This window comes from Oreochromis niloticus, linkage group LG15 (genome assembly GCF_001858045.2).
Source record: "Oreochromis niloticus isolate F11D_XX linkage group LG15, O_niloticus_UMD_NMBU, whole genome shotgun sequence".
Lineage (NCBI taxonomy): Eukaryota > Metazoa > Chordata > Actinopteri > Cichliformes > Cichlidae > Oreochromis > Oreochromis niloticus.
In genome coordinates, this window is record NC_031980.2 from 36,228,631 (window position 1) to 36,255,078 (window position 26,448).

At 41.4% G+C, this 26,448-nt stretch overlaps 1 protein-coding gene across 2 annotated transcripts in view; it reads right to left on the reverse strand.

The window, feature by feature from the left end:
- The window catches only part of negr1 (neuronal growth regulator 1), a 162,771-nt gene that overhangs the window by 16,510 nt on the left and 119,813 nt on the right, over positions 1-26,448 (reverse strand). Inside the window, exon 7 of one of the 2 annotated variants that reach the window (XM_005459910.4) lies at positions 19,714-19,755. The exons of the other annotated variant lie outside the window; for it this stretch is intronic. Within the exon in view, the coding sequence (XP_005459967.1) occupies positions 19,714-19,755 (42 nt within the window). The remainder of the gene's footprint in view (positions 1-19,713; positions 19,756-26,448) is intronic. 2 annotated transcript variants of the gene reach the window in all.

Below are 26,448 nucleotides of genomic sequence, written 5' to 3' on the forward strand. Positions count from 1 at the left end.
CAATCACCGATAAAATGCTGGTCAGTACTTTTTTTTCTATATCACTGATCGAGCTGCAATTGGAATTGTTCAGAGAAGAAACATTTGCGAGAAAAAAGTTGAGGTGGTGTGAGGCGGTGGGGAAAAAAGCAGCCAAATAAAAACAATGACTTGTGTTTAAAAGTTGCATCAAATTTGCTGTCAGCGCATTTAAACAGAGTGCAGGCTGAGCTGTTGCTTTGTGTTTACTGACAATAGCTGTGCAGCAGTCCTGGATGTTTAGGTTGTATGAATAAAAGGCAGACAATATCTCCTCACACTGCAACGTGTCAGATCCCCAAAAAAGCCCTCAACTCTTATCTGCTCCTTCACATCCTCCCCCTCTACTCCAAATCCACTTTAGCCTTTCCTCTGTAGGCTTATCCGCTCTGCCACGCTGACGCTATCGATGTGCAACTTTCATGCCTGCATAAATACCATAACCGATGATTGTGACACATGCTCCTTGCTTTTGATGTGAGACTACACTTGGTGAATGTGGCTCTCAAGTCTGTAAGTACTACTCTCCCTGCCTTTGTTTTCCACATGAGGTTAAACATTATTGACTGGAATCACTGAGGGGAATGAGTCTGCGTTTACCGACAAATTGGACTGGTGGATTGACCCCCGGTTCAACTCAGCTTGGTTTCAGGAGCTGAAAATATCAATACATTTGGTAAAATGCACACAAACCTCTCTGTCGGCGGAAGCAAAGCAGATGGATTCACATTTACATACAGTATTCACCAACAAGTTGACTCACTGGTCTCATGACAGGGGATGTCAGTATGGGAAATGTCACTACAATTATACTGCATTCATACTATTAAAGGCAATTATAGCCCAGTATAAAGGGTAACCCAGCAGCAGCATATAAAAGAAGCTAATATCGTCTGTCTAGAAAAAAATTGATCAAAGTTCCACCGAAATGCTTTTCAAAATGCTTTTTTATTGGTTAATCAGACCCAGCATCCAATTACTAAGTCCCTCCATCACTGTTAATTTGTCCCTGTATAATGTGTGTGGAAAAGAGCAGACGATTGAATGTGCACTTTTCCATCAAGGCTACATGCAGCATTAAAGCACTATTTCCAAGAACAGGAGCAATCTAACCCAAGAAAAACACACAGCACATTGAAAATATATCTTTGACAGACACGTGATGACAAAACAATCATCCACACTTGTTAAAAAAGCAATTTCAACAAGCTGTCCTTACGTGATTACTGACAACTCCTGACTTAGTCTTGTCCAACACCATTCAACTACTCAGTGAATCATTTCTCACCTTAAAAAACTGTCAGTTCCCAGTCCCACATATTCCAGAATTTCCAGGACTCCTCAGACTGCAGTGATTTTTAGCGTAAAACATCCTGACATACATGTTATATCTCTTGATAACCCACATGAGTCTGATCAACAAATCTGATCAACAAAAAAGACAAGACAAACAATGTCTTAGTATTCAGTATAAATAGTGTATATAGTATATCAGTACTTTTTAGCACCATTAGGTGGTACACTGTATGTGCAGGACCAGCTGAGTTCTCAAAGACACAAATATTTGAAAAATCAGGCACTGTAGTTTTAGTTTTAATCAAAGAGCAGCGTATTCTTCTGTGCAACTGATTAATAAACACTTAAGTGAGCATTAATGGGTACGTATACACTGCCCGTGCTCATTGTAACAAGCGACCGTGTCACCCAAAAAACAATGTGCTCAGACTGTATAATACAATGGAGGCAATAACGCAAATTGCTGATCAGACTTTAAATCGACAGACTGAATTTGCTGAAATGTATCAGGAACACATTTGGCTTTTTTCATCCCTGGTCCGCTTTCATGTTTCTGCTTTTTTGTCAATGTTTTGTCATGAAACTACTTTTCTCTTTGGTCTAATTGCAGATACTTAACTTCCTGGGCACTTTTCCCACCTGTGTGATCACCTAATTATCATCCTATTCTTCTTGTGTTTGTAGTCTCTGTGTTACTTTTCCCCTGTGCTGACTTTTACGTCTAGCGTTCCAGCCATTTCCCTCGTGTTTTCCTAGTGGTAATCAACCATTGTTTCTTGTGTTTTTTAAAACTTGTTCTTTGCAGGTCTTTTTAAAAATATCTCTGCCAGATTTTTTGGACTGTTTGCTGTGTACCAGAAATCAGTCTGTACTAAAAACTCTTGATATAGAACTGCCTTGTGTTTGACCTGTCCATATGTGTCCACACAGTCATTATAAAGGTAACATTTAGGCTGAGAGGTATTTATCCAAAAAAGAAAAACAGGCCTGTTCACCAACTTTATAACACAAATACGCATTGAGGTGGTCAGACAGCCGAAGTTCAAAGCGTGCATCAGAGTGGGAAAGAAAGGTGATTTAAGTGATTTTGAATGTGGCACGGTCGCTTGTACGAGCCCCAGCTTGTCTGTGTAGTTCAGAGACTGCTGACCTACTGGGCTTCTTCCACACAGCCATCTCTAGGGTTTACAGAGAATGGTCCAAAATGGAGCAAATATCCAGTGAGCGGCAGTTCGCTGGGTGAAAACACCTTGTTGATGTCAGAGGTCAATGGCCAGACTGCTTCGAGCTGATAGAAAGGCAAAAATAACTCAAATAACCACTTTATACAACCAAGGTGTGCAGAAGATCATCTTTGAATGTTCAACATGTCCAATCTTGAAGTAGAAGTGCTATAACGACAAAAGACCACACTGAGTGCTACACAGGAAAACTGCAGCTACAATTCACACACTAAAATTAGACAACAGAAAATTGGAAAACTGTTGCCTGGAATAATAGGTCTCGATTTCTGCTGCAGCATTTGGATGGCAGGGTCAGAATCTGGTGTAAACAACATGAAAGCATGGATCCATCCTGGCTTAACGGTTCAGGCTGCTGGTGGGGATGTAATGGTGTGGGGGATATTTTCTTGGCACACTTTTGTCCCTTTAGTACAGCCGACATTGTTTAAATGTCACAACCTACCTGAGTATTGTCACTGACCATGTCCATCCCTTTATAACCACAGTGTACCCATCTTCTGATGGCTGCTTCCAGCAGGATAGCACACCACGTCACAAAACTCAAACCATCTCAAACTGATGATGAAACTTCTCACATGACTTACATGACAGTAAGCTCACTGTACTCAAATGGCCTTTACAACCACCAGATCTTAATACAATTAAGCACGTTTGGGATGTGGTGGAATGGGAGATTTCCATTATGGATGTACAAAAAAGGGCGTGGGGGGTGGGCAGGGCAAAGTCTCAAAGGAATGAAGCCAAACGAGGTCCTATCCAGCTTTTGCGAGTAGCTGGTGAGTGTATGTTGTTACACAGAATAAAAGATGTCATTGTTTAATATAGTTATCTCTTATACGAAGTTAAATCTGACACCTATCTGTTCCTTAATGACATATAACAGATTAATGGCATATGTAGCTGCTATTTTAATTCTTCAGATCCAGATTTAAAATCCAAACTTCTTTATTTTTTTCACTTTATAATTTCCACTTTTTATTGTTCTTGCATAAAAAGTTTGAATATCACTTTTTTAAGATGTTGAATTATATTTTCTATTTCTTTCTGTGAAGCTTGTGAATAAAATGCAAAGATATGATTGACTGTCGTGCTATAAATATATTAGTGTTTCAGGGTGGCGGTTCCACAATAACAAAGACTTGGAGAAAACACTTATAACGTAGTCCTGTAGGACGTTACTCACAGAATCAATTTTATGTGTGACTGATGATATGACCTACTGCCAGCAACCAGGGCTCTACAAATAACTGTGTTGCATAACACTCTTTTCTAGTTACTGTTAGTTTATCAAATCTGTATATTTTGATAAACTGGGTGTCAGATATCAGACTCTGTTTAATATATGCCTGCAGCACTGATCCTTAGGATATACTTGAAAAGAACAGAATAAAATTCTCATGTCGTCTATCACTTTGTCTCGTCTCTACTGTGGTGCAGAATAAATTAAGGTGTGTAGCAAAGCAGGGGTTTGCCAGATCTCAAAACACACATCAATCATCCAAATGCCAACAAACAATCAAAAGACACACTAGTGTCACTAGTGATATGCAAATGGACAATTCTAGAAGAAGGGAATATTCGTCTCATTCTGGTCTGTGCTAACATTGCTCCCTGCGCTGGTGAGAGGCATACGGGCTTCCTTCCAGTCATTTTCTGCTGTTTCATGTTGGGATGTGGATCTGTGGCTGGCGGCCCACGGGGAGCCACCCACCATCACTGAGATCTCCGCATGCTAGATGGCATTAGGAATAACAAATGTTAAGCAAAATGGGCTAATCCTTCCGTCTCCTTTCAAATGTGCTCAGACAAAAGCGCCTGGGATTCTTTGGTGCTAATTAACAGTGTCAGTGGTGACAGGACTCAGACTCGTGAGTAGCTCAGCCCATTGATAGTTTCAAGCACGTTATATGGGGTACTTGGATAATAAAGGACCGTTTATCACTTCAGAGGCTGTTACGACCCTTGGTGCATTGAATCCTGAGATTATTTTGCCAAAGGCATCTCTCAGCAGCACGTTCATCGACCTTTCTTCATTATTAGTCGATGGGAAGAGGGTGGATCCTTGTCAAAAGCCTTGAATAACTCATCAGTTTCAAGGCCAAAGGAATACTAAAGGGTTAATGGTTTCTGTTTGCGTCCTTCGAGGCTTTACCCTTAAGCTCTTGCATTTCAATTCCTCTGTTTCATGGGAAGAAGAACTGAGCGCAGGAGAGTGGGGAACTGAGATAGCAATGAGCTGTGCGGGATGCAAAAAAAGTTGTGTATGCAGGGGGTTTGATTTGTCTGTGTGTGTGTGTGTGTGTGTGTGTGTCTCTGCATGTGTGTGAACAAAGGCGTGTATATCATTAATTGTCAGAAACAACCCCCCCAGCCATCCAGCTCTAATGCATCCATCCCTGCACACACCACTACAACCAAATGGGAGCATACTCAGCATATACGTGCTTATATACTGTGTGTCTCTGTGTGTGGGGGCTGTTCTGCTTTATTAGCCATAACACAGAGTGAAACCACTCCAAGTTGTGCAGAAAGCCTTCAGTACTGGCAGAGAAATGACCACTCTTTAGAGATGCAGAAGATGCCAAGCTGCTTAGAAATCGAGCCGATAGAACTAACCTTATTTAACGGTCAGACATCCAAGCCATTTCCCCAAAGAGGATGCCATTTCTGAATGTCATGACCTTTTCTAACCGCGTTTAAAAACCTCCAAGGTCTTCAAGGTGTGGTTTGTCAATGAAAAGAATTTAAAGAGTATCGAGGAGGGGGTAACTGACGGAGAGGCGATGCAAATGCTCCGCTTTTAATGGGTGCTTCAGTATAGATACTGTCATTTGTGGATGGGATGACTGAGAGGATTTTCCCGAGGCTCACGACAGCAATTGAAACGACGCGCGTGGGCTTGATGAACTTAGGAGAGGGTCCAGACAGTTTCAATAACATAAAAAACAGAAATGGAAAAGAGCTTTAGGGTTGCCTCTGTGTGTGAGTGTGATTTAGTGTTTTCAAATAGACAAGAGTAAGTGTTATTTAATGGGTGATGGGCAGTGTGGGTTGGTTTAAAGGTAGGTGAAATTGTCATGAAGAGAAGGACTCTTTGTCCAGGCCTCTCAGAGATAATTGTCTGAAAGAGCAAAAAAAAAACCAAAAAAAACCCCACTCCACAGCAGTTAATCCTGAGAGGGCGGAGGGGCAACACTGAAGACATCAAACTTGACAAAAAAACAAATTAAAGAAAAGATGAGGGAAAGGTGTCTGGAGTGTGATTTGAGAGGACTATGGACTAAACTCTTTGCTCTGTCATAAGGACACCCAGTATGGGTCCACATAATCGATAACACGTGTCGTTGAAGGTGAAACAAGTGCAGAAAGTCACTGGGATTCATTTAGAAATCGTTCACTGTGGAAAAGGAAGCACGGTGAGCAAAGCCCTACTGAAGAACAGCACTAGTGAAGCCTCCTGTTACATTTCCTCCTGTATGATCATGCATACAAAGTAGAAACCAAGTACATTTAGATCTGTTTGTCTCCGGGCTGCTGTGATTAACAGGGGTTGAGTTCTGTCTCAGTCAAAGCTATATGAAATGCAAATCAGTAGCCAGTACAGTCACATCTCTGACGGCTGACAAGCATTTTCATGCAAGTGTTGTAGTAGGACTTAGAGTTCAATTTACAAAGTGAGCAGAGAACAAAGCTGAGCTGAACTCAGGTGAGCCCCGAACAAATCTGTTACACCCACAGGAAGGTTTCTTAAGGATTTCTTCCTTTTCCTCCTGTACCAAGGTACAACGCAGTGCATGGATGAGAAAAAAGCTAGAGGGGCTAGGGTGATATCACACTGACTGGACACCTTCATAGCTTCCCTTATCAAAAGTATGCATTGTGTGTATGCATATTAATCAACTCACTTACATTTGGGTGTGTAACACTTTGCTAGGAGCCAGCCATAGCATTTGCAAGCAGTAAGTCAACACAGCAGAAGTATTAAATGTGGATTAAACCAAAGTAACTCTTCAACAGACATATTTTAAATCAGCTATTTTGATATGAAATTGCAGGTAAATAGAGGTAAGACTCTTTTTACCTAAACAGCGAAGCACTTTCATTAATGTCAGCGCAAAGACCTGTTTACCCACCATTTCATGCCAAAACTGTAGTTCCTTATAACCCCCCTATAAAGACATATTTTAGACCAGTTCATAATCGAGGCTCCACCAATGTGTGAACTCGAATGACTGATAACTGTTGAAACCACTTTGATGAACACTTTATAAAGTGAACATTATAAGGTGTTGTGTTTCCCTCCTCTCATCCCCAACCGCTTGCGCCAGATGGCCGCCCCTCCCTTAGACTGGTTCTGCCGGAGGTTTCTTCCTGTCAAAAGGGAGTTTTTCCTCCCTTTTGATTCTTGGGGTTTTCTCTTTACTGTTGTAGGGTCTTTATCTTACAATACAAAGTCCCGTGAGGCAACTGTTAATGTGATTTGGAGCTATATAAATAAAAATGAAACTGATTAAGATTAAGGTTGGCATCATGGGTAAGAATAGCAACAATGTAACTGTCTGATAACTCCACTGAGAAACTGTGTAAAGGATAAAATGACCATGTATGAATGTTTGGTTTATATGGAGATATTTGAAAAAGATTGTGGAGATTATTGTGGAGAAGTCTACATTGCTAAATATCTGATAATTAACAACTTTATGTCATTTGAACCATCCTACAAGCCTCCCTCGAAACAGCAAGTAGTTAATAATATAGATTAGCCTTTGTTAAATGCATAATGTACAATATCAATATACACAAATTAACAAAATATGGCTAATTTATTGTGGAGAAATGCAACTAAAGAACAGCAGGAACATTTCCCTGCATAACTAATCTGCTTGCTGAATTAAACAGGGGAGAAAATTATTCAGCATCAGACCTAACAACAGAACAGCAGCTAAAATGCATCTCCATATCATTATGCCTCTATGTTTGATTTATACAACTGAAGCCAGTCTTCAAATAATGATTTCTTTGAAAATTTTGGATGCAAGGGTTGAGCATAGGTTTTCTTTTAGAGGCAGTGGGCACAGTATCTTTACTCCTCAGGCTTCTTCCTCTGCCAGTGTCAGCAGGGGTTGTTTAAATTGGGCAAGCGAGGAACTGTGTAATTCCTAGCACTTATCATGGAGTGACATATAGGCACCAGTCTCTCTACAATTTAAATACAGGGGAAGAAGACATGTCATGGGTGGGCAGAGTTCCTGAGGTTTATCAGGGCAGTTGGCAACAAAGACGAAACCACCCTGGCACGATCACATGACCTGTAATCTTGCGGAAGACAGCTGTCACACACGGACGGGTGACAAATTAAAGGAAGAGCTGACATCAAGTGTCTTAGTAAGGTGTTGAGCCACCTTGTGCTGCTAGACAGCTTCAGTGCCGATTCAATAAGTCTCTGGAACTGAAGTGGTGGGGTGGAAAATGCATGATTTCAAATCATTTTCACACCTAAGCCATTTAATTAGACTAACTTTGTATTGATTTAAAGTGACCCTTCCCTCTCTGGGGACAAGTAAAGCTAAATCGCACCAGCAAAATGCGCCTCCAGCATATTAGAGCCACCTTATCGCCTCACCGTCGTGGTCAAAGGTTTAACATTTGTATATCTGCAAAATAATACACACATGGAAACATATTCTTGAGTAGTCTCTCATAGTGTATCATGTTTTCATCTCAGACTCTTAAAAAGCAATGGCTAATTTTAATGTGACAGCATCGGTGCCTGCGGATGGGGATGCAGTGTTCCATTGGCTCTGATTTGCTTCAATAAGCCACTTCAGTAAGTGCCTGTTTAGGGTCATCATTAAAATCCCAGAGATGCCAAAGTAGAGCTGTTATAACACAGTGAAATGCAACATTGCAGACAACACAGCATGCACTGGCGAGCACAGCAGCATGCTTAATTGAGCAGGAACAGCGGTAAGCGATCAGGGTTAAATTTAAATGTCTGTATTTTGGATTCTGTGAGAATAAACTACAGGACAAAGACAACTGCTCAAACACCCAGAGTTTAGGAATGACATCTGCATGAGGCTTTATTGGATTAGCAGGAGTATGCAGCGTGAGCATGCAGCGTGAGCCTGCAGGTCTGCGGATCTCTTAAGCAAAGCTACTTCCTCAACTCGTTCCTCAAGAACCCCAAAAGTGAGCGTGATGCAGCGAAGAGCCTCCTGAGAAGTGAGCAAGCCTGAAGAGCGCATTTGCTATATTTCCAAGGGCAATGACAACATGTCCAAAGCTTTCTCTCCATTACTACTAAAAGTGTTCTCTCCTCTACCTCAAAATTATGCCCATTTAACTCTGCTGAAGAGTGCACTCACCAAAGATGAGAGAGAGGGAAGACCTAAAGCACTGCACAGTGTGAACCCACTGCAATCTACAAATTGGCCAGAAAGCCATCTTTTCTGATTTACCGCGGCCTCTACTGTAAGTGTGTGGCTTTCTTCAATCATCCTCCTTAATGCACTAACCATTAGAGTCTGTCCAGAAAGAGAATATACCCTGGTGTCTCAATTATAGACCAAGACTGAATCTCTACAGCAGCCTTTTGTGGTCATAAAAGGAAATGACTATCCATTTTCTGCTCCAGCTCTCACACAGCAACGGCACGGTCCTGTCTGTTGTTGGGAGCGCCAAAACTCATCTTTCCAACTGAATTGTCTTATTAATCACCCCCACTGCAGCGGCGAGAGTGCCAATTAAAGTTGGAAAGAGATTTAAATTGACAAAAAAACCCAACATTTTCAACGTCCCTTTAACAGTAGCTTCCCTTTGTGGTCCTTTCTGCTTATTTGCAGAACTTTTTACACAAGAGCAAGAATGGAGGTTTTGTAAATACAACATCAAAAATTGGGAAGGATGTCGCGGACCTGAAAGCGCTACAATGCATAATGTGCTTTGATCTTCTGGGTACAGCGTTGAGATGTGTGAGATTTGGTGATCTGCAAACTCTGAAAAGTTATACTAGAAAAAAAATATATAAGTGACAGCAACAGGGATAAAAGCACTGCCTGCAACAAGAACTCAAATACGAGATGGGAAGAAACACATGAAAGAAAGAAGATTCTTTGGCACAATTTAAAAACTGGGAAAAGGCTCTGACAGGTCTCAGTTTTAATATCCACCTCCAATATTATCATTGCAAATACAGAGAAATATCCATGAAAGATGAATACAGGGAGAAGTCTGTGAAATAGTTTTCTCGCTCTTCTCGCGACAGTTGTTTAAGTGAGCGCCGCTGTGTTTCTTTTCCGTGTGCGTGGGACTGACAGCATGACCAGGTTTGCATTTAATGGCCGGCACTCCTGAGGAGATGCAAAATGGGAGAGATAATCAGAGGCAGAGAGAAAAGCGGTGCATGTGGGAGCAAGGGAACAACGGTGTGTGAAAGAGAGGCAGAGACAGAGAGACTCGGTGAGAGAAATGTGGGATAAGTAAAATAATCTGCTGACAGAAGGGGAGGGCAGCACGGCCATTTAAATCAGAGACTGACAAATAGGTGAAAGGCAAGCCTGAAAATGAGTCTTTGCAGGGGGCAGAGGGGAATGGTGAAGGTTAAGGTCCATGAAATATGGATAATAATCTGTTTATGTAGTTAAGACAGGGAAGAGGAGAGGTAAAAAGCCCTTTGTGTGAGCTGAAAATGTGTTGTCAGTGCTGTATGAGAGCCTAGAATCAGAAAAATATTGCATTACTGCTAAAACAGGCTTCCTCTGAGATGTCTCCAAATTTAAAGAGTTTAAATTTAGTACACGTGCGTGATTTCAGAACTCTAGCTTAGACTGTATGATTATTTGTATGATTGCATAATTGCCTTTGCAGTGTATTTTCTCATATATATCATATATAAATCATTTGACTATGTCTCTCACTCATATTCTTAGGTAGCATGGTGGGCCTAGCATGGGGGCCCTTACTGGATGCATGCCCTGGTTGGGCTACTTAATGCATTTAGTCATGTGCACATGGTCAAGACAGCCTGCTTAAGTTCAAACTGAGCATTAGAACAGTGACTTTGGCTAGGTTGTTGGTGCCATACGAGCTGGTATATCAAAAAATGCTGATCTGCTTGGATTTTCCCACACAACCATCTCAGGGTTTACAGAGAGGGTTTAACGAGAGAAAATATCCAATGAGCAACAGTTCACTGGCTGAAAATGCCTTATTGATATCACAGGTCAGAGGAGAATGGCCAGCCTGTATCGAGATGATAGGAAAGTAAAAAGTAGCTCAAATAACCACTTGACACAACCAAGGTATGCGGAAGATGATCTCCGAATACAAAACATGTCAAACCTTGAAGTAGATGGACTTTAGTAGCAAAAGACCACACCGAGTGCCACTTCTCTCAGCTAAAAAAAGGAAGTGGAGGCCAACCAAAAGTAACAGAAAATTGGAAAAAGCCCAGTCTGGTGAGTCTCAGTTAAAGCTGCAACATTCAGTAATGGGCTTAAAAACAACAACATGAAAGCATGGATCCACCCTGCCTGCTAACAACGCTGTAACAATGGGGGGTATTTATTTTCTTGGCACACTTTGGGCACCTTAGTACAACTGAAGCTTGTTTAAACATCACAGCCTACCTGAGTATTGTTGCATCCCTTTATGACAACAGTGTAACATCTTTAGATAGCTGCTTCCAGCAGGATAACATGTCATGCAACAAAGTTTAAAACATGAGTTCACTGCACTCAAGCAGCCTCCAAACTCACAGAGAGTCGAATTATGGATGTGCAGCGGACAAATCTGCAACGACTGTGTGATGCTATTATGTCAACATGGTTGCTTAATTGCTTAATTTTAGGAAAATGTTGGGGTTAGAATTAATTAAAGCAAATGACAGTTTTCTAGCTTCATATATGCCACGTTTACTCCACTGGCATTGAAGGTTCCCAATACATGTATGACGTGTCCCTTCACCAGTGTGGACTCGTCTGTCCATCCAAGACGTGCCCTGTGTTTAATTTGTAACAAACAGTGTGCAATCAATATTAATAATTGTTTTTCCTCAGATTATAAAAGGTTTCCTTTTTTGAAGCATTTCTTAAGTGTTTCATAATCAGTTAACAAAAAGCAAACAAGGAGAAAGAGCCATCACTTTGTTTTAGAGCACACTTCTCAGCACAGTAAAACACAAAATCAATTTCATTGTCGGTATCTCCCACATTTAACTAATCAGCATTAGCACTCAGAATGCGTTTTAGGGCACTGTAATAAAAAGCCCAGGCAGCCACAGCAAAACAAAACCTAGCCTGTAATGACTAATATCACACAAACAACGGAGTACCAATCAGCCAAATAACAAAAAATAACACTTCCCCTGATTAATACTCATTTAGGAAATTACAGAGAGAAAACAGAAGATCACAAGGCAATCGCATTGTGTTATTATAATATCAAAGTAATGGCTTTCATTTCCTGAAAACATATGCTCTACACTACACTACACTATGGTAATGCATGTGTTGTCAGAAGGCAAGGGAACAGTGGATCAAATGGATAAACTCTGGCAACCCTAGCACACTTTGACATTTCAGAAGATAATGCAATAAAGCCGAGAAGAGTTATAAACTCAGTCTTCCTCTGCGCTGGATATATCCTGTATAGTTTAGTGTTTACATGCACTCACTGGTGGCTTTTGCGTCCCTGTTTTCTTTTCATTAGACATTATAGAATTTCTGTTTTGTCAGAGGAGGAGATGGAGGTTTTATTTGTCGAGCCTATCTCACGTGTTTTTAAAATGTTTACTGAAACAACAGGTTTCTGAGCGCGGAAGCTCACAGACTTCCAGTTTTGCAGGACAAAACTCACGATCTATTTACATTGTTCCGGGATCGAGGGGTCAAGCGTGATAGATGACATGCCATCTGCTTATCAGGCCCTTCCAGAGGTCAGTGAAATTGAAGGTCAGCATAACACCTCAAAACAAACTGTACGGGACAGGAGTTGGGGGTGGCAGTGCGTTGCGGGAGCAGAGCACGGTTCCTGATCTTGCCACCACACAACTGATAAGGCTAGCAGAAAATGCACTGCCAAAAAGGATTATCTGTGGGTAGCTCAGTGTGTCTGACACCAGGCATGCTGGGTAAAGTAGAGGCAGGGCTGTTTACTGTAAAGGTTTAACACACTAAAATGTGGTCTCAACAAGCCCAGTGCTCTAGGATTTACACTACCAGTCACACTCATAGCACACTCCAATGTAGGTTTAACAGTGGGAGATACTCCATCCTGCTGAATATTTCATAAGTGCGATGTATTTATGCAGTCATTAGCTTGGTATGACTCACAAACCCAAGTAGACAGCAGTCAAACTGGTGACTATATTTTAATTGTCACTCGACACAAGTGAACTTCAGCACTTCTGGCTCCTACGTCTGACTACAGACGTGTAATTGAACTGTGTGCATGTGTGCGGTTTGTTAGAACAGCAGTTTCACGTATTGAGCAATCCGGCGTAGTTCACCTCAGGATGAGGACTTTATCCATAAAGTCTACAATACCTACCTCTGAGCAACAGGAAAAAAACACACAGCATCTCAGTATGGGGAGTGCAAGTTCAGGAACTTTGTCTGTGGTTGATTTATGGAGCTTTGAGGTTTGCAGAAGCAGGGAGGTGGTAGAGTCTCTGCAGTCTCTGGATTTAATGCCAAGGGAAGGAGGAAAAAAGGCCCTTTTTATATCAGTTACCTGATTCTTTTCGACTGGCTTACAGTGTCACATTGCTTCCTTGCTAAAAATACAACATATGGAAAGTAAACCTGGTTTAGTTTGAGAGGCGCAGTAGAGCAGATGAAGACCGTGTTATGTAACCGATGATGTGTAATGAATGATTAGTGTGATTGACTTTGTCTGGGACTAAACAAAGGACAGGCAGATCTATTCTACTTGTCCAATGACATTCAAGAAATCCAATATCAATCTCTAAGTATCAGTGTTCTCCTGCATGTCGTCAGAAATAATCCTAGTGGAAATTAAAGGCATATTGTGGCATAAGAAACCTATTATTGTGTGCTGAGGTGAAAGAAATCTGCAACTTTGTTTCAAATTTTTCTTTTACAACTCATTTGAATACTTGACTTTTGTTTTCTAGGTATCCCAATACATTTAGGATGGCCTAGTGCTGAGGTTATGATACAATGATCAGTATTCCAGTCGTCCATGTGGGCATTGAGCATATGCTGGAGCATATGTTTCAGAATATATTGCGAGAATTTAGTATGCACTGCTGCAGGGCAAAGGAGCAGGGCAGCCCGGTAGTATATTCAGGGGGGAAAACTGTGATACACAGTTAACCTGTGCATGTACAAAAACAAAACACCTACTGCCTTTGTTATAAAGCCTACAGCTGATATCAACTAATACTCCATCTCAGAAGGGAAACTAAATCTGCACGTACAATTTTACCGTATTTTCCACACTATAAGGTGCACTTGAAATCCTTTAATTTTCTCACTAAAAATCCACAGTGCGCCTTTTAATCCGGTGCGCCTTATGTATGAATTCCGATTGTGCTCACTGACCTCGAAAAAATTTTATGTGGTACACGGTGCTCAAAAATCTGTCATAAGATGTTTTAGTCCGACTTTGGTAAGCTACGAAGCCGCACTGCTTGATGGATTGTCGGAGCATTACGGCTACCGTAGTCAGGAGCCTCGCGGAGTAATCTGGGTCCAAAACTCCATCTTCTTCAGGTCCATACAATGATGTGCTACCTGATCGCTAGCAACACAGCTATGTTAGCATAACATAAACACAGTGAAGCTGGAGGATGAACGCTAACTTTTTTCCACTCAATAAAAGTTAACGTGAGGGTTCCCGATGGTTAGGGACAAATGCAATCGCATGGCAGGATGCTGTAAACGGACCAAACTTCAGTCAGGAGAACAACTGAGATAATCCATCCACAATACGAGGTTAGTCATTAATATACTGCAACAACATGGGAATAGAGCAGCTGGAGAGAATTCAACATTAATGAATCAATGGTACGGAAGTGGAGGAAGCAAGAAGAATGAGTTGAGTAAAGTTTGACTTATCTGACTGTTTTGTTTCACTTAATGCGACTTATAATGTACCTTATGGTCTGAGAGATACAGTACTTTGAAAGTCTTTTCGCCTCCCAATGCGTAACATACTGATTTGTCACAGTCATCAGTATGTTACACGTTGGGATGAGAGCGTGTTGCGATTCCCCTTAAGGCCAAATATATGTATAAAAAATAAGATACTAAACCAAATATGCACCATTTTTAACGCTTAAGTTAATAAAAGTCATAAGCTGACAAAATCACCAAAGTGATGCTATACATAGATTCAAAGACAGGCTGGATGTGCTTATGGGCTTCTTCGGTTATAGTTAGTCTAATATTTACAAAGTGATGGCCAAGAGAGAATATTAATTTAGAACTTAAGAGAGAAATGCCAAGTTGTGTATTTGTAGAGTATAACATAAACAAAATGTTCCTTAGAGTCTTGCTTGCATCAGCATCAGATAACAAAATAGGAAACTCAAAGAGCAAAAGCACATTCAACCTTGTTTAAAGTAATCTTCCAAAGGAGACATTACCCCAATTTCAGACATAAATTAGCCGGCTATCCTTTCATTAGAGAAGCTTTACAGGCTTACTATAATAATTTGATTAACAGAACTCCCTGAACCTCAGGGAGCTGAGTGAGTGACTTTTGTATTTTAGAGGACTTTGGAAGAATACTTAATGAGGTAGATTATCTCTTTGATGTTGTGCTCTGGACCTTGAATAAAGCAAGATATATGACCTACCCCTGCTCTAAATCAATCAGAAAATGGTCTTCATTAAGCCGCTGAAACTTCCAATTTGAAAACATCTTTATAAAGGAAACCTCATCTGATTCTTTGTTCTGCAAAGATACAAGAAATTTTCAGGGAATAAATCCCAGAAAACTTTAACAGCCTACTCCACTATCTTCCAAGACACATAAACCTTCATAGACTCATTAAAGCACTCTCCCTATCTCCTAAAGCTTGATGCTGGAATGGAGGACGGTCAAATAAATGATTCACATTCCAGAAACGCGAAAGCATCGGCATTACCTCTTTCTGTAATTCGTTTTAATTATACCAGATAACAAGAAAAAAGGAAATTATGTACCATGAAAAATTAGGCCCCAATAAGAGGATAAAAGAGAAAGTCAAACAGTATGTGAATCGTGTTCACTTAGCTACACTCACGCCTGAATTTGTTTATTTGGAAGTTAACATGGCACCTGGGAATTAGAGTGAGGTACCTCCGTTATGTATAATGCATGCAGTACTCCTCAAACCAGCAGCAGTTGTGCACTTGCCTCATGAAGACATGATACGTGGCTCAGTACAGTGTTAAGAACACTGTTTTCTTAGAGTCAAGTGAAAACCTGTGGGAGCAAACACTCTTATCGCAGATCTACATCTCATTGGGAGGATAGGGTGGCACCAAGCCAGCTGCTTTAGAGAATTGGAGCAGTGCTTTATGTTTGGGTAAATGCATGCAGATCCATATGCTAAAGATAAAATAAGCTTAAGGCCTTGATTGTCACCAAATAGTATATTACCATTTTGCACAGTATAAACTTTCACGGTGCGGTACACAAAACATCATCTCAAGAGAGGCAGAGACAGATGGCTTCCCTTTGTGCGTGTGGTTACCTGATAAATGTGAATGTATCTGTATGACATTATAAAATAAAACAGGTAAAGAAAGAATAAGATAAAAGTATGAAATGATTTGTATTGATCTCCATGGGCGCAATTCAATTGTCAAAGGTCAAAGATGCTTTTGTGGTGGTAAACAACAACTGTACAGTTATACTAGGCCTTACAGCTCACACAGCTGTGTATATCTTAGAATACTAGTTACATTTACCAAAGGAATTGTGTTAAAATCTGCTCCTATCGGTCACCAACTGTTCCGTTTGATCACATACCCAAACAAAGTCCCAGTTATGTGCTTTTATAGTGAGTCAGTAGCATCTTCATATTATACAGTACTGTGCAACAGTCTTGAGGATGCAGACCTTTTCACAGTAGTCTTAAACAATAGTTCTCCGGGCTTTCTGAAGGTTTTTATTTGGACTTTGGCTGCTTTTTCATTCATTTTCAGTCCAGTCCTTGTACCTTACCATGGGGCTGAATGTCGGTCTGTGGTTTTGGGGATCTTGTCAGAATACATAGAATTATAAATGCAGAAACAGAGCATCTTGGAAATTGATACAAGCTTTAGTTTTCAGCATGACACACTAGCAGTGCAGTGAAAGCACACCTGAATAGAAATAGAAAACACACAAGGTCTGAGCACAGACCTCAACATTACTGAAGCAGTGATCATCACGATAGAAGACTGAACAAAAGGCAGTCAACATCTAAAGATTTGAATGTCCTTCTACTCATACTCTACAGTAGAAAAACATTCAGTTAATTAACATGACGTATTAGAAATCCATCCATTTGCTTCCGCTTATCCTTTTTCAGGGTCGCAGGGGCCACCCTGGACAGGTCTCCAGTCTGTCGCTAACACAGACAACCATTCATACTTATGGACAATTTAAAGTTTCCAAGTAACCTATCCCCTATTATGTCTTTGGGAGGTAGCTGGAGTAGTCAGGGAGAACCTGCAGAAACACAGGGACAACATGCAAACTCTACACAGAAGCAGCAGAATGGTGGCATTGAACTCAGGACCTTCTTGCTATGAGGCAACAGTGTTAACCACTGTACCACCGTGCTGCCTTTTTTTAGACTGTGTATACTGTGGTGTATAATAAAATTATGTAAAAGTTTGGGGCTTTTAAGATACAATTATTGTCTCAAAAAACATCAGGCATGACATCTGATTGTTTGATCTTTTGTAGTGCATCATACTGAAAAACCAAGTAGTGATCCATCCCAGTAAGACAGTGCTCATTGGCAGACCCATGAATGGGTTACTGACCATTCTTTCTGTTTTCCCAGCTTTCCTGAACACAAGGCTAAGCCAAGTGAATCCTGCTTCTATGAATTTCAGCCATGATATATTTAGTTTTGCAGATGTGAGCTTCAAGTGTTTATCAGGGATGGAGCATCATTCTTGTAGAGGTTCGTGCTGTTATTTACCAGAGCTAAAGGAACTGCAGCTTTTTGTGACTAATGGTGTCATTTCACATCCCAAATCTTGCTTAGAAATACTTTATAAGTTTTCCTGTTGGGCGGGAAACTAATCTTGTGACATGAGAAAGTGTACAGCTGTGTCTGTGGGACATCAGATTATACAAGTGCTGAGTCAAACAATCTAACATCTACCATAAAAACAGGATTTAATTAACCTACACAATAGCTTTTTTGGCCCATTGGAGACGACTTTTATTAGAGTAGTACTGGCCCAGCAAGGTTAGAAATAAAAGCACAGTGACGGATGTTTCCTATTAACAATGTTTTCTCTTTGTAATTTGATTTTGTTTTTGTCATTTGCCCTTGATCAATGGACTGAAACATACACTGCCAAGTGCTGTGGGGCCTGAGATTTATTTATTTATTTATTCTCCCCCCATTTCAGATCTTCGGATTCTCTTACCTTACAGACAAGAAATTTCATTCTTATTTTGGGACCACATCTCCCCAAACCCATTCACAGGGGAAATAAAAGCAGATAATAACTTGGTAAAAAAAAATAATTATGAAACTTAATTATACAATGTTTGGGATCTAAAATAATTCCCTTTACCAAGCCAGTTAGTGAGGGCGGCATCGAGAAATTAACTTCAAATACAACTTGGAACAAAGCAAAAACAGTGGCTCACTGAGAGAGTTTATCTCCACGATTGAAACCACCGGTGTTCCTTTGGACCATGAAATTGTCATTTGTTCTGCTAGCATTACATCAAATGAGAGTTCAGGGCCATGCCAGGACCGTTTGTTGCTGCTGAGCTTATTTTAACTTGTTATCTGACAGAATCTCCATGGATAATTATATTTGGCTCAGACAGACAGGTAGAGAATGTCATCTTTCCACAGAGCCGGGTGAAAAGTCACGAGAAACGCCTAGGAGATAAATCGTGCAATACGAATCCTCGCGTGTGATTACAGTACGGTATCTACTGTAAGTGCAGGTGCATTTGAGCATGTCAGAATATTTCAGAATGTTTTCATTTCAGCGTCTACAATGCGCATCTGTGCCAGAGAAAGCTTTTAGTGCCAGTGTGCTTCTGTGCACATGAGCAGAATTAAGCAAAAAAATAAATAAATAACCACCATGAGAGATTACATTCTGCGACTTGCTTAAAACCATTAGAGAGGGAGAAGAGACGGCCAGGCAGAGGGGATTATTCCGGGCTGGAATGTGGATGCAGCGGAATACAGTGAGGAGGGGGAAATAAGGGCGACGTCGACAGTGTAGCACTGACAACAGCACTAGCAGGAGATCAGGTTAAAGAGGGTGGCACGGCGCCAGCGGACTGTTTTAAAGAACAGAGAGAGAAAGTACGGGGAAATGACAGGAATATTAAGAGTGAAAAAGAAAGGGGGGTAGTTTCCCCTTTTTTCCCTTTGGAATGGGGGAAGAAAACTACAAGCGCAGCACAGATTCCATCTTGCAAACAACAAACCAACCACAGGCCCTTCACCACCGACGGTGTACTGCCTTTGATGTATACTACATTTAGCGAGTGCCGGGGAGCAGGAGAGTGTTGTTGAGAGAAAGAGAGAAAGAAGCCATCAGCATTATGAAAAGCATCAGACCCAACGGAATATGGAGCAGCCACTTGATGACGCTATTTGATCCAAGTGGGGGTGCTGGTGGGGGAGGCGGGGTTGTAATGGCAGAAAAAAGGGGGCGGGGTAGTGTGATGGCACAGGCTGCAAGAAGTATAATGTAGCCAGACTGAAGAAGCCAAAAAAAAAAAACAATTACCAAAAAATAAAAATCCCCAAAAGAAAAGATTAAAAAAAGAATAAATGCAAATATAGAGTATAAGAGACATACAGTGAAGCTGTACACCCAGCAGGCATTCCAGCCAGCCAACTGAAATAGATCGAGATGGAGGAGCGGTTTTCAGCTCAGGTTAGTATGAGGCAGCGGATCACGTTGCTGATTTGGTGTACAGCATGGTGACATATACTGACCTGGGCTTGAGACAGCACTAGTGGTGGTGGGTTCAATAATTGCTACAGGGGAGGAGAGGGGGGGGAGAGGGAAGGGGAGGGAAAGAGGACATTCATGTATTATTAACAGAATGGAGACATAAAAAAATAAAAATTTAAAAAATAAAATTAAATAATAATAATAATAATAATAATAATAATAATAATAATAATAATAATAATGCATGCAAGGACAAAAAAGGACAGGGAATGACAACAAATCCTCTCCGTGCATTAAGGAGCGATGGCTATGGCGAGATGCAACCTCCTCGTGCTCATGAAAAGCACCTTTTTCCCCCAGTTGCCTCAGATTTGCATGAATTGCTGCTAAGACAGAAAAAAGAACAAGGGCGAAGCCAGCAGCCGGAGCCAGTCCGAAACCCTGAAGGGATTTTGTGACCTGGTGAAAAGTCTTCATTTCTCTTCAGGTATACTCTGCCACCTGCACTTAGTGGGGGTAGTTTTTCAGTAGCAACATTTGGCTTAATTCTTTCTCTCCAAATCGTGTTTGGAGAAGGCGCTAAAGAATGAGAAACACAATGGGAACCTTCCTCTGAGGGAGGAACTCAATCTTGAATAGCTTTCAGGCTGATGGAATTATGTAACATCCAGTGTGGTAATCTACACAACTAGCTTGTGCTCTTTAAGTATATATGACACATAAATCGTTGTACTTGCGTCACATATGCAGCAAAGAATCCCCGCCCCCCCTTCCCACGGAGATCTCGTATCAACACTCAACAATCACCTTGCCGACTAAATTGGTACGAAGATATCAGTGTAATGCAAACATTGCTGCCCATTTGATCTAAGTAACATAGCTGTTTGGTAAACAAGCACTCACTTTGTGCAGTGACTCACTTGAGAGCAGAATCTGAAATGCGTAGCAAAAATCAAAGCTGTTCTTACCATAGGGGCTAAACTCAAAGCGGTACAGGAGTCGGCATCGCTATCATGTGTTTTTCGCACATGATAGGCTATAAAAAAATTTAGACTTCCCGCAAAGGTGCTACGTAGGATACAAGCCACCTTCCTCCTAAAAGGCTTCATGAGAGCAGAGGAGCTTAAATGTCACAAGAGAAACCATAGCAGCCACGATTACGCCTTAAAAACATTCACACGAGGAATACAATGACTTTATGTCGTTCCACCGGTGCCGCGCCAAGGCCGCGCGATAGTGCAGAGGCTACTTAGTCTCTCCATTTTAATCCATTTACACGGGAACTCAATATGGGCACTTCACCTGCGGGGCAAAAGAGGGTACGCTGTAGTCCCCACCATGCTCTCAATCTGTGGTCTGTGTTGCTTTTCTGAAGCGCTCAAACAAGTGTGTAATCACAGTGTTACTCTTTTACCGAGCCACTGTTATGCCAACAACAATAAAACATTTGCTTTCACGTCGTTTCATCATTCTATTTGAGGTGGAAATTGTGCAAGAATCAGTATTCATACGTGAAATGATATGCCTTTTTCCCTCGGTATATTGGTGAGGAAATGGTCGAATTCATCTTTTCTTCCACAAATGTTTCCACTTTAAGTAGTCCTGGGGGACCCGGTATGTGAAGAGAGTTTCTTTTCAGTTCTTCAAACAGCCAGCCGGGTGCTATCTGATTAATACTTGAGCATGGATTCACCACTGAATCATTTCATGAGCTCTCAAGACACTCCTCCATTACTGTGGAACATATCTTTTGACATGCAATCTCTCCCTCGTAGCTCCACGCCGACTTGGAGTTTCTCTCTCGTTCAGGAGAGCGACGCATCATTTCACGTACTGTATATGCCGGCCGGCCTCTCGCGCAGCTTGCTCCTTTTGCGAGATAAAACACATTAGTTTTCACAGCTATTTTATTTCATGGATTGCTATTCTCTTTGTTCTTTGTAGAAGGGATAATGCGAGAGATTTATCTGACTCGATTTGAAGGAACCAGTGTTCACAGAGAGCCCAGCTCAGACTTTTAGCTCATTACAAGCATAAGGAGAAGTTAATACTAAAACTGAACGCATCCGTTTTAGCTCTGTGGGCTCGGGTTGCACACAGACAGCTATTGCAAAGACACTTCCTGGAGTTTTCCCCTGCATGAGATGTGTTCAGAGTTAGATTCTTAACAAAGCAGGCAGATATCTCAAAGAAACACAAAATGTCTTTGGCATGCGAGTTTGTGCCAACATCCGAGTTTATAAAGTCACATTTCAGAGCCAACAATCTCAAAACTCATTAATTACTGGCTGGGTCAATAAAACTTATCACTAATCCTATTAAACCTCCATGGATAAAATATGGCGTGTTTGTGCAATGCCGCAGCAAAAATCTTACTTAGAGCCATAAAATATAGGAACTTGGATATAGCCCGAGCCATTGTAAGTGTCCAATTTATCTTCGCTGCTCCATTTGAGAGCATTATCAAGGTATTTTTCATGCAGGGACACATGCCTGCATGAACATCTTCCTCACTTATTCCTCCATGATGATGGAATGGTCCGTTTTTAAGGCTGTGCTCATTTGCAAGCCGCCCAATTAAGTATTCGCCCTTGTTCATTTTTAATGGCGGCAAGTGTGTGTGGGTACACACTCGGATCACTCATCCAGGGATGAATGTCCATAAAGTGCTTTGTGCCTCCTATAGGAGTCGGCAATGGTGGGTGGGGTGTTGTCGGGAATAAGCTCCGCTGCCTGCTGGGCTTCAGCACCAAACATCATCGCAGTGCAACTGGAAAATGTTAATGGATTTTATGATTGCCTAAATATGGAAATGCAGGCATTCAAAATACAGGTAAATGGTGCAACACTCTAAGGGCGCTTTTGGGGAAAATAAAGCGTATGGCAGCCTCGCCACGTTAAAGTTATTCAGTGTCTTTTTCATATGTGCGTGTTCTAAAAATGCCCCCAAATTATGTCGCGCTGCTTCTATTCAACAGTTTTAATGCTGGAAAACAATCAGCGGTCCAATATTGCCAGGGCACGCTTCTGTTTTCTAACCAATGCGGACAAATATAAAAGAGGAGTCATTTTAAACAAGGATAAATAAACCTGGCTGAAGCACGATGTGCCGCAGCCATCCAATCCCTGCGTGGACTCGGTATTATTCCCCTGCGTTTCAGGCTGTAATCACACACCCACATTTCAGGTTTCACCTTTCGCTCACATTTTCCTGCATCTCTGCTCCGTGACTCAGGTACAATCACAGGGTGCGTGAGCGAACGACATCATCGACAACAATGGCCGACGAGGAGACGTGTCAAAATGACACCTACACATGCAGTGATTGATAAGTGTGACAAATGAACACAACATTCATTAACCAACTAGCCAGCAGTGTCTCTCCTGCCTGAGGGAGGCTGAGCAGTGACACAGAGAGAGGAAGAGTAACTCTTTTTCTTCTCCATCAGTCTCTTCCGATTACTGCTCAAAAGGTGGGAGGGGGGAGCAGGTGGGGTGGGAGGAAATGAAGGCAGAGGTATAGGCGGAGAAAATCTCCTTCAGGGCTAAGCCGAGGTGGGCTGGGGGATAAGAGCTTGACCAATTAAGCTGGAGGACTCCTCAGAAAATTGGAGTGAGCAGCCTCAGTCTTTTCACCGAAGTTCACTTCCATCTAGCACATGAAATGGGAAGTTGAAATAGGGATTGCCAGCTTGGTGATTGTTATACCTCGGCTAAAATCATAAAGCGTGTGTCTCTCTGTGTGTGTGTGTGTGTGTGTGTGTGTGTGTGTGCAGTGTACACACAGTGCTCATGTGTATGTGCAGTAACAGGCTGTCAGAAACCACCTGCAATGATGTTTGGCTTTTTTTACAATAATTATAGGTCCACAAACGATCATGAACATTTTTGTAAAAAACAGTTACACAATTAGATTTGATTGAAAATCTTCTGCTGTCTGACGGAGCTGTCAGTGAATGAGGGGGAGGGAGGGAGTGCTGACGAAGCTCAACTCACTTAATAAACACATAAATAAACATAAACATACATGAATGATGTCTTATTCAAAACAACAATCATAATTAACACACAAGGAGGGCGTACGGGAAGGTAAAGGGTGCTGCGGCTGTTAGCGGTGTGGCTGTCAGAGGAACAATGATCAGGCTCACGCTCTAATATCTGTGCTGTGCACCTGAATTACTATAAACTACTGCAAAATGAGCCAATCACTGAAAGAGCCAATTACCGTAAGACATATAAGAGCTGGTGTCAATCAGCCAATCCAGATTGATTACAGCTCTCTGCCAGAACTAATTCCATGTTTCATTCATTTCATCAAGTGCCGGAGAGAGATCCGAGTCAAGGAAGTGAACGTTTACAGCTAAAGGTTATACAGTTAGATGTGGAGGAAGAAAGGTTCGGCTGTTTGAGGGCGCTGTCAATGGACCCGAACAGCGATGAGGATTCTGCTGCGACCGCAAATCCCCAATAACTACATTACTGCGACGAGCACGCTGTCGCCTGAGAAGGAGTTTAGACAACACGCTGGCTGCTCGCTGATAATCATGCAGCAGGATACTGATTCAAGTGAAACATTTTAAACTATACATGAGTGGCTGCGACGAGCGTGCACTTTTTATCTGACATATTACTCGGAAATATTGATTACTTGCAAATTAACATACGGTAGGATCCTAATGACATCTCGAGCTAAAATATAAATACACTATGGATCCCATATACAGTAACAGCTCACGGAAAAGCACCAAAACTACAAGTGGAAAACGACTAATTCCACCAATACCAATTTATTGAGTATACTCCAATTATAACTGGATAACAGCAACAAGGCAAGCACTGTGACATCATCCTATTTTTTAATAACACCATTGCAAATGAACACAAAGACCGGAACTCAATATATATTTGTCTCCGTGGCGCAACAGCAAACTGAGCAGCCACCGGCACGAAAATCGACGCATGCATTTAAATGCCAATAATTCATGCTCATTATAAATTAAAGAGCAACAGCAGAGCAATGAAACTAACCCAACAGACAAACAGCCATAGCATACTAACATTATAGAGGAAACAAAGACATACACTGAAGGAAAACATGCTAAGAGTGAATAAAGGCTCCTGAGGTCACCCTGTCAGCGTGGGCATGGTGACCTCAGGAAATGCTGTGGCTTCAGATGCTGACTGACAGCCGCGTGGTGATAAACTATTTACTCCTTAATTAACTTGTCCAAGATGAGAAGCACGGATCGTGACAGGTCAGCCAGTTCTGGCAAACGTTAATGGGAATATCTATCATTTTTGTGTTGTCCTTTTCCCAAACAAACCCCACTCACACTTTTCTCGACGAATCTCCTCACAGCGCAACGTTGACGACTGCCTTAAATTTCTTTCAGTAATGAAAAGAGCGTCGAACGAGCGCATCGATCTGGTTTTAAACTCCGCAGGTTTCACTTTGTAAGTTTTGCCGAAAGCTGAACCCTCATTAACTGCGATTACGTTTCTGTTGTATGCACACTGCAGTTCAATTTGCTACAGAGTGATATGGAAAACACAGCAAAGCTACTGAGAGAGAGGCTCAGTCTTATGATTAAATCCCACTGACTGATAATGAATCAGTGCAAACTGAACCTGTGCGAGCTCGGATTCGTCTGTAATCACTGAACACATTTCAACTGAAAACATACAGAAGGACAAAAAGTTATTTCAGGGTATCTGTATGCATCATTCATAACAATTATCCAGTCCAATTCATCACACCTTTGTAGCTTAACAATTGCTTAGAAGTACAGACAATTGTGACGAGTGCTGTTTCACTTTAATATTTGTTCATTCACTGATGACACTGGACATTGTGGTATTCACAAAGTATGAAAAGATTTACTCACACACACACAGAAGCACTGCAGAGTGGTGACAAAGAGGCTATATGCTTTCTTTCTGCTCCACAGAACCCAGTTTGTGTTTTACCACAGCTTTTTAACACAAGCTTAAAGTGGTACTTAGCTCAAAGAGATCACAATCCCTGACTAATGGTTTAAAAGCACAAAAACCAAAACGCTCTGACATAACTGGCAGAATAGAGCAGACAGTGAGGAAACACAGCACCCAACTCGTATCAGAAAAAAACCAGGCGTTAGTCAGAGCCTACCATGTCGAAACCGAGACGAGATCAGAATGCAAATTCTGCTTTTCATCCCTATTTGATTTGAAACAGAAACCCAACTATCTGTCTTCCACTGGCTGCTCTGAATTGAAGGCAAATGTGTTTACTTTGTCTGAGAGTAGGCTTTGCAGAGTCACAGTTCATCTCATCAGCGATAATGGCAAACCTTTCCTGGATTGATTTAAAGTGACTCTGTAAGGTTAAGACAAAAAGGATTTACACCACTGACAGATAAGGACCTTTCAGCTTTAAATTCTTGACAACAGAGCAATGACACTGAGCCCTGAAATCTTCTGTATTGTGCTTTATTGTACTTTATCTTCTCTTTTTTTTTTACCCAGCATTGAGAATACTTTTTGATTAGGGATAACCCTCACTTCACAGTGCAGTGCAAACAACCACAGAGACAGCTGTACATGACCATAAATATCCCCCCACACATTGTTCTTCTACTTACAATTCACCTCACTACACATGATGCTCAGTCTAATATGCATACCCCTTTCCCCCCTTGCTCATCAATAGCTATTGACTGGTTCAAAAATAGCAATCCAAAGTCACCCGTGGTGAAATCTCACCTCTGGGTTTTGTTATTTGCGTCAACGTAGCGATG